Source organism: Chenopodium quinoa, unplaced genomic scaffold, assembly GCF_001683475.1.
Source record: "Chenopodium quinoa cultivar QQ74 unplaced genomic scaffold, ASM168347v1, whole genome shotgun sequence".
NCBI lineage: Eukaryota > Viridiplantae > Streptophyta > Magnoliopsida > Caryophyllales > Amaranthaceae > Chenopodium > Chenopodium quinoa.
Window position 1 is genome coordinate 2,241,119 of NW_018742484.1, and position 13,788 is coordinate 2,254,906.

Below are 13,788 nucleotides of genomic sequence, written 5' to 3' on the forward strand. Positions count from 1 at the left end.
ATGGCCATATTATGTAGCCATTCGTAAATGAACAAAGTAACTCCTAGAATACTATTGAACGAGTAACCCCTGTAATACTGATTGAGTAATTTATGTAAGACTGTCGAAGTAACTTCTGTAACACTGACTAAGTAACCTTAATACTAACGAAGTAACTCTTATGATTGTTGACCATACCGTATAGTCAACCATATATTATAACATTAATAAAGTAAGACAGTTATTTTGAAACTGGGAGAGTATCAGCGATTTGCCAGGTGGGCCTGTGCAGGTAAGGGGGCAGCAGTACAGCACACACTCAAGCTGACGTGCAATTAGAAAGACGAGGCCAGTACAACTTAGGGTCCCATCACGTGCTTCTTCTCTGCTCTCAACTCCCTCTCTCTCTCTCGTTCCCAAATCATCGTGATTTTGGACACCCATCGCTGGGTCGAGAGAGAACAAGAAACAGCTTTGATCCATTTCAAACCCCTTAATTCGGAGTATTTTCTTGTCAAATTCAGGTTTTTCGCTTGAATTTCGCAATTTCCAGAACCCCCAACTTCAATTAGTTGCACAATTTTTAGGAATTTAAAATGAAAAATGTCAAAGGCAAAGGTGTTTTTTCGGCTCCTGGTGATTATATCTACTTCAAATCCCAAGTTCCTCTTCACCAAATTCCTGTAATTTTTCTCTATTTTAATTTTTTTTTCCTTTCATATTTGATGGTGTTTTTGTTAGTTTAAGCTCAGATTTTTTTTCTTCCTTTTGATGATTATGCTGTTTTAATTGTTGTCATGAAACTATCCCATTAATTATTATGATTTGGGTGTTTTAAATTTCAATTCTTGGGTTTAATTAGTGAATTGGGGTTTATTCGGAGAAGGGTGGTTGAAATGTTGAATGTTAGATAGGAGAATGAAATGAGTGAATGACTTTTGCACTTTTATCTGTTGTTTTCTGTAAAATTTTGATACATTATTACCATTATCTGGTACAAAAATGAAGTATCAAAATCATAGCTGAGAAGTGAGTTCCTCATATTCCCTCCCTCCCAAATGTGTGATGCTGTGAAAACTGTCAGTCTAATTTGAGTTGAGTCTCTATTAAGGTCTGAAGACTTCATAGTAGTCCGAATTGGATTTTCGATGATCATGTCTCTTATTGATCTTAGTTTGTCATAGGGACTGACGGAGCTCGAAATTTTGAGTGATTTGTATCTTGAAACCTTGACATTCACCTCTTGTGCAGTGTGGTGCCTTACCAAGAAATACAAGCTATGAGCTAGTTGTGTTTAAAATCTTTTTATAAAGGATTGGCATTCTCAGATGTTTTCATACCTAACATGTCAACTTTGGCAAGTGGCATTGCTTGATAAAATTTGTAGAACTCTATTTTACGGCTGTGTGTGAGGCCACGTGCTTCATAGTTTCATTGATCTAATAATGGAAATTATCAGTATATGATTGATTGTCTACTCTGTGTTACAATTTGTCCCAACCTAATATATGTCGCATATTGTTGTTTATTATCATAATGTTCATTCAACGCTTTTTTGCTATAGGTTGGCTTAAAGCAATGGAGATATTATGACTTTGGTCCAAAGGTGGTTCCTCCACTCATCTGCATCCCAGCGACAGCAGGATCAGCTGATGTGTACTATAAACAAATTATGGCATTGTCAATGAAGGTAGTGTTTTGATTGATTTGACCCTTCTTCACTTGTTTCTTTACAGCTGCATTTGCAAATTTATGTATAAGAAATTCAGAATTCTAGGTTTTTCTATACTTCTTGATTTACCAGCTCAGTGTTAATTAGTTTGCTACTGTGAGTTTTGGTTTGCGTTTGCAATTTGCTACCTAATTTGCTGAATTGGGCCAAATATTGCCAATTTGCTAGTATAATTTGCTTTTTTTAGTTTGCGGGGGATGAGGGTAAACTCGGTTTGTTGTAGGGATGCAAATGAATATATTTATTCCTCATTACTTTATTAATTGACAATGTTCATTCTCCTTGTGATATGCTTAGCTCTACAATTTAATGAATGACTATTAGTCTTTTGTACTGCTTTAAAAGATTAAAACCTTATAATTAGCAAAGCTTTTATATCTCATGTTCTTCATCTATATACTTCCTTTGTCCCACTAGAATGTGAAGAACAATTACTTTTTAAGCTTTGCTTGGGTGAGTTTGATGAAACAGAAATTTGTGGGACCAAAGGTAGTGTATGTGAGAGAAATTTGGTGATCCCTCATGAGTCATGACTATTATGGTATGGGGCAAACTCAATGGGACATCCCAAAGAAGAATATGGGGCAAGGACGAAGGGATTATATGATATATATCCAGGGAGGTAGGGACATGAAACACTTAAATGGGTTATTTTCTTGTCTAACACCCAAGTACTTTGATAGTTTGATATGTGCGCTTAGTATGTCAATACCAACCTTGGCATGAGTCCATATGACTCATATGATACTTGATAGGATCCATGCATTGTATGGTTTTAAGTGATATAACTACAAGATCCTGGTAACACTGCAGTTGATAAATGTAAAAATAATCCTTAAGTAGTATCTATTATCCATGACACTCCTAAATCTGGAACTTGTCTACATTAGCAGTATTTAAATTCAGTGTACCCTCACTAATTTAGATGTGAACACACTTTTCACCAACTCCTCACGTTAAGAGTTTCAATTATTCAGACATGATCACGTGAAACTAATATATGACCATCCACTAAAACTGTACTTGATGCCATATGAGTGGCCCCGAGGGGCGAGAGGATGGGAGGATCCACTCTATGACCCCAAAATTGTTTACCAGCACTATATTTGTAAAGTGAGCCTTTCGTTATTGCTGGTAATTAATGCCGCTTCTACTTCCCATTAGCTGTGTGGGCCCCGATCAGCATTTAGGCCGATATTCTTGTTCTAAATGCGAGACAGTTAAGGAATGTAAATCTACTTCTTGGCTTCTTCCACAGTTTGTGAGTTCAGTGAACCGTTTTTAAGAGCTTCTCATGTTTCTCTTGTGTGTTGATCGAGTGATTGACACGTTTATTGCTTCACATAATCTTCTCAAATCTTAAGAAGTTAAGATTCCCTTCTGTGCCTTTTCTTGGAAATATGGGAAGAATTGGATCTCCAAGAGTTTTATCTATTGCACACATCATCCGATGATTATCCAAATGTTGCTAATGTAAATACTGGACTAGTCCAATATTGTCCAAAAGTTAGTAAGTTACGCTATATATTGAATTTTCCCTAGTTGGGTATCTCTCCCCCCCCCCCCCCAAGTATTAATTATTATGAATGGTTTTGATTGTACCGATCACACTTCAAGAAATCTTTTTTATTTTTCTCTGTAGGGTTGATGATGAGTTGGTATAAATAGAACATTTCCTGCATGCTTAGATATTGAATATTTGGAATATACCATTAGTTTCTCTGCTTCCTCTTCTCATTTCTCTCTCTCTCCGGTTCCTAGCGTATTTGAACGGTTTAACTTAACTGAGTTTCTTACAAAAATTTCTTCCTCAGGGTTATCGGGTCATTTCTGTTGATATTCCTCGTCTATGGAGTCATCATGAATGGGTTCATGGATTTGAAAAATTCTTGGATGCAATTGATGTTCATCATGTAAGCATATCTTGGTCATCTTAAAGTACAACTTATTAGTTATTATGCATGACATTTTCTGCTTTATTTGACTGATTTAAACTAAATGGTAGTACGCTAAAGGGCAGGGGGCCTTCACTTGTAGGAGTGATTATTTTTTTTTTTATTTGCCTTTTTTTGCAGTATTGATACAGCTCCTGAACAAAAATTATCAGTTCTAGTAGAGGCCACTCTAAAAAAAAAAGGGTTTTTTGGGGTGTGGGGGGCGGGGGGGTGTGGGGGTAGGGGATTCTGCAGTATTTATTGCATGGGAGGGAAAATGGGTCTGTAACTGAGATGCATGGAGAGAATGGAGTCTCTTCAAGAATTTGAGAGCAATATGGGAAATGAGGCAGTACGAGGTTTGGGAGGTGTAGTTAATATTTGAGGCTGGCTTTGAATATCATTCTGGTTTTGTTTTGAGGAAATCTGTTACATTTGGTAAACACGCATAGCAGTTGTTTCATATTTCTGTAATGTTTCATGCTTCATGGTTGATGTGGTTAGGCAGAATAATAAAGCTAATTTTTTTTTTTTCTTAAAAAATTGCTATATATGTGCCATTAAAAAGGACACTACCTTTAATCAACCAATTTTCTATTAATCAATTTTTATTTATTTAAAATTCTGCTTCAAAATCATTAATTCTCTAACTTATAAGTGAGCCTGATATTGTCCAATTGTCAATATTATTATGGTTTAGATATGGCCTCTCTATTCATCGTATAGTTTTGCTTTATTTGTGGGATTCTGAAAGCTTAAGTTGGATCCTAACAATTCTTCACTCATTAGATTCACATTTATGGAACATCGCTTGGAGGCTTCTTAGCACAATTGTTTGCTCAACATCGTCCAAGACGAGTCAAGTCATTAGTACTCTCAAATACATTCTTGGATACACGGACTTTTGCATCCTCTATGCCTTGGGCTCCTGTGTAAGTGAAATTTACTTTGCTGTGTCAGCTTTCAGCCAACTGATATTGCAAGTTTGCAACTCGATACAATATTTTCTAGTGAATTCCCTTTGTTCTCTCCCATTTTAATATTGTCTCTCATGGTGAGGCTAAAAATTCAAATTTGTAAATGGCTTTAAGTGCTGCACTTTTTTACCGATAGTTATTCTACTTTCTTGTGGATCTTTTAAATAAAGAAATTTTGTATTTTACCACCCACAAATAACCCACTTTTTGAAATTACCACCCAAATTTTATTTTTTTTTATTTTAAATTACCACCCATAAAAAACAAAAAAAATTTGATTTCACCATCAAATTGGTTAATCTAACGTTTTAAAAAAAAATTCTTCAATTTTCGTGCCAAAAACCATGTTCTTTAGAGGTTTTGTGGTCATTTTTGCCCAAAGAGTCCGATTTGAGGTCAAAATTGAAAAATAATTAACGAAAATGTCTCATTTTGCGTGTGTCACGCAAACCGAGGTATCTTTTAGTATGTAAAACAAGGCATTTTCAATCATTTTTTGTAAATTTTGACTTCAAATCGGACCCAAAGGCCAAATATGACCCCCAAAATATTTAAGGAGCATGTTTTTGGCTTGAAAATCGAAAGAATTTTTTTTAAAACGTTAAACTTAACGGTTTTTTTAACGGAAAGTGGTAAAATCTAATTCTTTTCTCTTTTATGGGTGGTAATTTAAATTTAAAAAATTTTTGGGTGGTAATTTCAAAAAGAGGGTTATTTGTGGGTGGTAAAATACAAATTTTCCTTTAAATAATCAAAGTAGCTAACTAGTTGAGTATTATTCACAAAATCCTTAATGAGAAATTTATGATCACTATCAACATTGAAAAGACACTAGCCTCATAGACTTGGTAAATTATTGAGAATTGTATTCTTTATATTTCTAATTTAATCCCTTGTAGGTTGATGACTTGATTTCCATGGACCCTATGAAAATACAACAGGATCCAAAAGTTAAGCTGCAGAATTGCAAAATTGTTGTCTATAAATTTACCAATAAGCATAACTATATTTTCGGAACTTTTGCCCAAAAAATTGGAAAATAAAGTATAACTGTATTTTACCATATTTTGTTCACTCAATGTCCCTTTCTTTTTGCATGTTACTTAGGAGATGCTCTGATTATTGTGCAAATTATGCAGTGTGAGCTGGGCACCTTCATTCCTTTTGAAACGATATGTCTTGACGGGTATTCGAGATGGCCCCCACGAGCCATTTATTGCCGATTCTGTTGATTTTGTTGTATCTCAGGTGAAGTTCATGATGACTCTCTCGATAAATCAACCATTAGATTCTGTTTCCATTCTGGTTTCAGTTATTAAATAGGGTCAAAATCCAGTTTTCTGCGCAACTGATGCATTCTTTTATTACTTCATTTTTTTTATTTTTTTTTGAGACAGGTATTACTTTGTAGCAACTTTCTTTGTTTCATTTTGCTTTTTAAAAAATCTAAGCATGTCGCTATCCTCAAGAAAAATTCCTTTTTATTTATTTATTTTTTTTATTCCCGCTTTCTTAACAGGATAGAACTAAACCTTTTTATATAGGTTGAAAGACTTTCAAAGGATGATTTGGCATCCAGATTGACTTTGACAGTTGAATCTGCTTCAGTTGGACCTCTTCCGCTACCAGATGCATCTATAACTATAATGGATGTATGTTTCCCCTCATATATTTATTATTTCTGTTATTATTTGTGCATGATGTTTTTTTACAAAAGAATTATGTTTTGTTTGTCACCTGACTATGTATAACATCATACATAGTAAGAGGTTTAACATTTAAATTTCCAAGTTAGGATTTGGGAGAAACATGTATTGGATACTAAGATGGGTACACAGGGAATATAATTTTCTTAAAACAAACTACATGAAGCTCAGTTTGGTCTTGTAAGATGATGATATTTAGAAATAAAAAATGAAAAGTTGATAGGTTTTTCTTTTCCCTGTCCTTGAGGTGGTTTTTCACATGGCATATGATTTTCGTGTACATGTATTCATGTTTGTGACCCTCTGCAATGTCCTCAGACAAATGACTATTGTGCGATTCCACAAGAGCTTAAAGATGAAGTGGGTGAAAGGTATCCTGGAGCTAGACGAGCATTCATAAAATCTGGGGGTGATTTTCCATTCTTGTCACGACCTGATGAAGTTAATTTGTATCTTCAGGTATTTTCCAAGTCTCTCTCTCATCAGAATTAACTTAGCCTGTTGGATCACCTTAGAGCTCCCATTGTTGGTGGTCAGTTATGTGACACTTTGTGCTTGGTACAACAGTTGCATCTTAGACGTGTTGGAGTGGAGCCTCAGCCGGACATGATTCAAGGTGCACCTAAACCCACTGATGTTGGCAACTCTTCTGCACTAAAACAGAGAGAATATGATGATCACGGATCCAATGATGTTGGAAGCTCCAGAGATCCATCAAATAGTGAACAGGGAGATGATAATGCTAATAACTTACCAGATAATGATGAGCATGAAGTAAAAAAACTGCCTAAGGGGAACGAAGACAGTTGTAAAGGTCCATTGGGAGGTGATGAGAGAGAAGATAAAGATGATCCACCCGGAGACAATGGAGGATTCCCTAGGGGTCCCTCAAATAACAATGAAGCCAAGGTTGCCAAGGAACCAACTCAAGATAATGCTGAAAGCTCTGGAGCAAAGAATAGTGGTAGTACAAATTCCGATGACACTCCTAAAGATTCAGAGACAAGACTTATCTCTTCTCTTCCTGATGATATGATACCTAGTTGCTCAAATGAGCAATGGCCAGGTAATCACCCGGCTCAATTGTTGAACCAAGACCCACAAAACCTCTCTGCTGCTAGAATGTTTTCTGAATATCAGCTGGTTTTTCTTTCTTATGTGCTTCCTGCTTACTTCAGGGCGTTGCATATTACCTGTTGTGTGCATTCTTGTAGATGTAGATAGTTGGTGACCTTGGTGTGATATGATTGAAAGTTTGCTCAGTGTTTCTGCTTAATATGAAATTTTGAATACAAAGCTATTTGCCATAGGCATGAACTCCTGCTGGTTTGTTGGATGCTATGGTTTCCCCTATATTGGGTCTCATTCTTTTCCTCCAAATTTGATTGATTTGTACCTGTTGTTGCCTTGACAATGTAGTTTGATCATCTCACTATTGCAATTAATAAGTAATTTTCAGAATGAATTCCCTTTTTTTTTTTTTTGGTAATTGATTAATTGATTGTTTTCTTAGTGGAAAGATTGTGAAGATATTGTGCTCCTTGATGATTACTAATGTACTAACTACCGCAATGTTCATTTTACTAATCTTATCTGAACTTATCAACCTTTATATTATCCTATCTTGTATTATTAAACTTTATTAAACATTTTTAAACATTATATGTGGTCTTATTAGACCTTATCGTAACTTAATAAATCTTATATGAACTTGTTTCTAAACTAATGAACTCGTATCTTATATGAACTTATTAGCTTTTTTATGATTTTATTTGAATATGTATAAACTTATTAACCCTTATTTTATTAAACTTGAAATAAAGTAAAAATAAGGTGAGGAAAACAAAGTCGTACGTAATATACTTATACCTATTTAATGCTAAGTTGGCCTTATGGGTGTGCCTATGTGCCTGTTTATAATAATAGAGAAAATACAAGTTTCTCAACATGAGAAACCTTGTATGTTTCTCAAAAGGGCTTTTTGGTCTTTTTGGTAAAAAATTACCCACTGCTCTCAACTTCTCTCTCCTCAACCATGAAATTTGAGCAATTTTCAACAATGGAAATCGAATATTTCTTCAACAATGAAGGGAACAATTTCAAACAATGGCAAAAATCTATCATTTGGGGTTAACCATACCATTAATTTATATATGGTAGTGTTATGGTTGGGGTTTGTTGTGGTATTGGTGGTGTCGGTTATGGTGATGGGTTTCGTCTTCCATGGATGATTCAAAAGATTGAAGAAGGAATGATGAAAATGGAAGGAGGAGGAAGAAGATGACTCAGCAAGAAAAAAATAATAAAATATTAAAAAAGTTGCCATTATTTACGTATTTGTCATTAGAAATTGGGGCAAGCTCATAATAATATGGCCACATTTTGTTTAGACCACTCTCAATGGTGAGCAAAAAAAATGCTCACCCACTCTCTCTCTACCCACTTTCTCTCTCAACAAATCAATTTTGCTCATGGGCAAATTTTTTTCATATTTCCTCTCCCAATGGTGAGCAAAAAAAATGCTCACCCACCACTATCTCTCTCTTACTTTTTCAATACCCCACCATAACTTTCTCTCTCCTACACAACACTTCTTTATTTATTTATTTCATTTATATTTTAACATTACTCCAAATAAATAAAAACTAGTTTAATTATGTGTAACTTATTTTTTTTATTTTTTTCTTTTTTATCGTTAAAATTTATCGTAAAATTATTTATGTTATTATAAATAATTGTAAAAAAAAGCTCATAATTTTTTATTTATTTTAAAAGCGGTACAATATTAGAGAACAATTAATTTGCAACGTCATGCGCAATTAAACTTAGGAAATAAAAAAAACACAACAACTACATCGTCTAATTTCTCCCTAATTACGGGGCCCGTATCGTTGCCAAATATGTTCGACTAAATCACGTTTCAGAGATAGATGAATTTCTCTGTCACGGAGGGAAGCTTTTCGCTGTAGAAATGCGTTGAAGTCAAAGTTGGTAGGGCGGCCTACGTTAAATTCAAACGGTGGCGTTGTAGATGTTGATGCTGGTGTTGATTCTTGTTGATCTTCTTCGTAGAAGGCTCTTAGAACTTCGGCTCGAGTGTAGTTGTGGCGCTCATCTTCAACAATCATGTTGTGCATAATGATACATGCTTTCATTATGTCTCGCAGTATGTCCTCATCGTACGTCAGTGACGGTTTTCGTATTATTGCAAATCGAGCTTGCAAAACACCGAATGCTCTTTCAACGTCTTTTCGAGCAGCAGCCTGGTGGTCAGCGAACAATTTATCTTTTTGAAGTTGAGGGGTTGTGATACCCTGAACAAAAGTTGCCCACTTCGGATAAATACCGTCGGCTAAGTAATATGCCATGTTGTATTCATGGCCGTTAACGGTAAAATTTACCGGAGGAGCTCGACCATGCAGAACCTCATCGAACACTGGGGAACGGTATAAGACATTTAGGTCATTACAAGATCCAGGAATCCCAAAGAAGGAATGCCATATCCATAAATCCTGATCTGCAACGGCTTCCAGTATTAGCGTTGCTTTCTTGTTCCTACCGGCGTACTGCGCTTTCCATGCCGTTGGACAGTTCTTCCATTCCCAATGCATGCAATCAATGCTGCCTATCATGCCTGGAAATCCACGCAGTTCATTTTGATGCATAATTCTGGCCAATTCAGCAGTTGTAGGGTTTCGCATGTACTCGGTTCCGAACTGATTAATGACCCCGGTACAAAAACGTTGAAGAGCAACTCGAGCAGTTGACTCACTGATCCGAACGTATTCATCCACGGCGTCCGCAGCCATGCCGTAGCCTAACATTCTTATCGCTGCTGTACATTTTTGCAGAGGTGATAAACCTAACCTTCCAGCAATATTCTTATATTACATGGCCTAAAATATTTTTTTTTTAAAAAAAAAATCACATATAATATACTACTTATATTTAACTGATTTTAAAAATTAAATAATTTTTTTTTTACCTCAATATGGATGAATTGCAATAGCAATATTCTTCTACAAAATTAAAATACTTTTAAGAAAATTAAAATTTGGAGGATTTTAAGGTGTTTTTGAAATTGTATCAAAATATATCAAAATGCATGTCTATTTATAGAGAATTTAATTTTATGACCGTTGGTAATTTTTTTTTTTTTTTTACAAAATATATTTTTCTGAAAATGGGAAATACATAAATAACCGTTGTAAAACGGCTAGTATTTTCTGATTGGTTGTCTTGCTGCCAGCTGCCACGTGTCGCGTCCTCATTCGCCAGCGAACTGCACGCGTCAGCTTCCCTTTTTTTTTTTTTTTTTTTTTTTTTTTTTTTTTCTGATACTCAAAACGACGCGTTTTGAGGCGCGCCTTTGAGGCAGCTTCATCAAAACGCGTCGTTTTGATGTTAGAGTCAGCTTTTTTTTTTATTTTTCTGACGCGTGTGGGGCCCACTTGCAACACTGTTCATGGCAAAAAATGCTCAACTTTTGAGCTTTTTAATAAATGCTCATGAGCATTTTTACCTATTTTTCATTTTACTCACCATTGTGAGTTGTGAGCATTTTTTTTCCTCACAAAAAATGTTCATGAGCTAAAAAAACTCTCACCATTGAGAGTGCTCTTAGTTGGTCCCAAGTAGGCAAGCAGACAAGTAGTTCATTCTTTAGTATGCTTAAGTTAAATTTTGAACTTTCCAAATTATTTTCCATGATATCGTCATTCGACATTAATGTTTTGATGAGATTACAATGGTAAGGTTAAGTTGTAAACATTTAAATACTCTGAATTTTCTTTTGAACAATTAATAAGAGTAGTTAATATGTTATGATTATGAGTTTATGACATTATTGCCAAATTTCTTGTTATGGCCTCAAATGAATTGTTGAGTAATTTTTAGAGACTCATCTCACTAGTGACGAAAAGACACAAATTTGTTTTTATTAATTTAATGATTATAGGAGTTATAAATTTATGTGAAGAGCCCCACTTTCGATCATGAGGGGCTAATAAATAACCTCGAGAAAGTAATTTCGTGTGTAATTTTTATATCAACCGAACAAACAATTATTATAGTAGGATTGATTACGAAATTGAACTATAGTATTTCTAATATTTTTTTTTTAGGAAAACGGAATAGGATTTCTAATATTAATACAGAAGTAGCATAAGATTTACAATACATAAACAAAGCTTTATAAATCTATAGAAATTCTAGGCTTAAAAACAAAATAATACAAGTAATTTATATTAATAGCAACATGATCACTTGACAAGAAGTTGAGAAATAAACTCTTCATACTGAAACCTTCCATCCTCTCCAACATCAACTTCTTGAATCCAATCATCAAACTCTGCCGGATCCAACTTCTCCCCAATGTTGGTCAATATATGTCGAAGGTCCGAAACCGACACAAAACCGGAACAATCCTTATCAAGTACCCGAAACGCATCACGGAGCTCCGACTCGAACGGATCATCAGGTTTCATGTACTTAACCATTAGTTCAAGAAACCTGTGGAAGTCAAAAGGGGAGGTGAGTTTTTCTCTTTCTAAGATGTGGCGGAGTTGCGATTGAGTCGGGTTCGAGCCTAATGAACGCATCACGATACCGAGATCCGACGGAGCGATCTTACCGTCTCCGTCGGTGTCGAAAAGAGAGAATGCTTCTCTCATTGATGCTATTTGATCTTCATACTCTTTTCCCATTTATTTGAATTTATGGGTATGTTTATTTTGATCTAAATCTCACTAAAAATGAAAATGCATGTGGAGTTTGAATGGGGTTTGGAACTTGGATGTTTAGTACTTATGGGAGTGATGAATGATGAGGATGCATTAAATTATAAAGACGTGGAAGAATTATGGAGGATCATGTTAAATTTCATTTTGGGCGGGATATTTTATTCATAATTTAAAAAAATTGTTTTATTTGAATTTGTCTTTTTTATTAAATGATCGGATGTAAAAGTAGGCAGATAACTTGGAATATATGTCATTTTTGTTTTTGAAAGTTTTTTACACTTTTCATTTTAGCTAGATCTTAAAAGGTCAGAGTAAAATTTGTCTTTTTTATTTAAATGATCAAATGTAAAAATAAGCAGATAATTTGGAATATATTTCAATCCTGTTTCTGTCTTAAAAGATCATATTAGAATGATTTAGACTGAATCAGACTATTAAAGTAAAATAGAAAAATTCATACTAGATGAGATAGTATTATAATGATAATGAATTAGAGAAACCTAAAAAATTGATCAAACAAGAACAATTCACACCATTTACCTTAACTATGGGGAAAAAAAACCTATAGTTGATTTACCAGCAAAAAGTAAGATTGAAATTACTTAAGATCTAGCCTCGTGCTCAATCTGATCTCAACCAGTTAATTACGCATAAAGAATGTCCAACGACAAATGTTACAAGAGTAGAAAGTAAGATTGAAATTGCTTAAGATCTATCCTCTTACTTAAACTGATCTCAACTATTTAATTATGTATAACAAATGTTACAAGGGGTATATAACAAATCTAGAGAGAAACTTAGAGGACAAAAGACTTTGAAACTTGCAATGAGTTTATTTTGGCCAAGGAGAAATCTCTAGAGGGACAAATTATTGGGAGACTTAAGAATATCGGAGTAACTTATTATCTTTTTGGGTGTATAGAGAGTTGTAAGGATGATAATGTAGACGAGATTTAATACCAAGCCTTAACTCTTGAGTATTATAGAGTATTTTTTTAAAACTTTAATAACTTGGCTAGTTAACTAGGGGTGTCAAAAACTTACCAGACTTTAAAGATTTACCTGAAACCGAACTGTTTTCGAATTGATTGAACCCGAATATTTTTCATCCAAATCCGATCCGGAATCAACCCGAACTTAACTCGAAATCAATTTTACCCGGTAATTTACGATCCAAACCCAACTTGGTATCGACTCATTGTTTATCCGAAACCAATAAAACCTGATAATTAAAGACCTGGATTCAATTTAACCCGAAACGAAATCTACCTGAAACCATTTATACTCGAGAAATACCTCATTTTACCCGACCCTTATTCAACCCGATCCAAAACTACCCACGACCCCATTAAACTCGACCCAAAACATATTAGTTAATTAGTTATCGACTTATTGATTATAGTGGAGACCAAAGGGGGATTTTAAATATAAAATGTAGCTAATGGGGGTTATATATAATTGTTAGTAGAAGCGAGAAATTCTAAAACACTTGTTAAATAGGGTTGATAGGAGTGAAAGATAATTTATATACTTGTATAGATAATAGCTCAATAATGAGTTTAAAATTACATATGATTGTTTCAAACTGAAATCTAATCAAAACTAAATTGATTTGAACTGAGATCTAACTGAATCCGAATTGACCTGATCCAAAGTCTATAAGATCCATTTTGACCCAATAAACCCAATTAAATCCGACTCCGAGCTCACTTGAACTCG

General features: G+C 34.6%; 3 protein-coding genes across 4 annotated transcripts; 1 reads left to right on the forward strand and 2 right to left on the reverse strand.

Moving 5' to 3' along the window:
* The first annotated feature begins 329 nt into the window (after positions 1–329).
* Positions 330–7,911, forward strand: LOC110719367 (maspardin-like). 2 transcript variants are annotated; one of them, XM_021898285.1, is made up of 8 exons: positions 331–662; positions 1,544–1,669; positions 3,526–3,624; positions 4,435–4,577; positions 5,762–5,870; positions 6,167–6,274; positions 6,647–6,787; positions 6,896–7,911. In XM_021898285.1, the coding sequence occupies exons 1-8, from the start codon at positions 576–578 to the stop codon at positions 7,550–7,552; spliced, it is 1,470 nt and encodes a 489-aa protein (XP_021753977.1). In that variant the 5' UTR covers positions 331–575; the 3' UTR covers positions 7,553–7,911. The 2 variants fall into 2 exon arrangements, with proteins under 2 accessions (XP_021753978.1, XP_021753977.1); XM_021898286.1 differs by lacking the exon at positions 3,526–3,624 and having other exon boundaries at positions 330–662.
* Positions 7,912–9,198: 1,287 nt separating this feature from the next.
* Positions 9,199–10,152, reverse strand: LOC110719749 (protein ALP1-like). Its single transcript, XM_021898741.1, has one exon. It carries the CDS (start codon positions 10,150–10,152, stop codon positions 9,199–9,201), a length of 954 nt encoding a protein of 317 aa, XP_021754433.1.
* Positions 10,153–11,407: 1,255 nt separating this feature from the next.
* LOC110719258 (probable calcium-binding protein CML13) lies at positions 11,408–12,436 on the reverse strand. The gene has a single exon (XM_021898153.1). It carries the CDS (start codon positions 12,031–12,033, stop codon positions 11,590–11,592), a length of 444 nt encoding a protein of 147 aa, XP_021753845.1. The 5' UTR covers positions 12,034–12,436; the 3' UTR covers positions 11,408–11,589.
* Between the last annotated feature and the right edge of the window lie 1,352 nt (positions 12,437–13,788).

What these genes read in the sequence shown, in the direction of transcription:
- LOC110719367 (XM_021898285.1), top strand. Translation starts at nt 576, where the DNA reads ATGAAAAATGTCAAAGGCAAAGGTGTTTTTTCGGCTCCTGGTGATTAT. An exon ending in ATGCAATTGATGTTCATCAT is followed by an intron (nt 3,625 to 4,434) that starts GTAAGCATATCT and finishes TTCACTCATTAG; the next exon opens with ATTCACATTTATGGAACATC. An exon ending in AAGTTAATTTGTATCTTCAG is followed by an intron (nt 6,788 to 6,895) that starts GTATTTTCCAAG and finishes TTGGTACAACAG; the next exon opens with TTGCATCTTAGACGTGTTGG.
- LOC110719749 (XM_021898741.1), bottom strand. Translation starts at nt 10,152, where the DNA reads ATGTTAGGCTACGGCATGGCTGCGGACGCCGTGGATGAATACGTTCGG.
- LOC110719258 (XM_021898153.1), bottom strand. Translation starts at nt 12,033, where the DNA reads ATGGGAAAAGAGTATGAAGATCAAATAGCATCAATGAGAGAAGCATTC.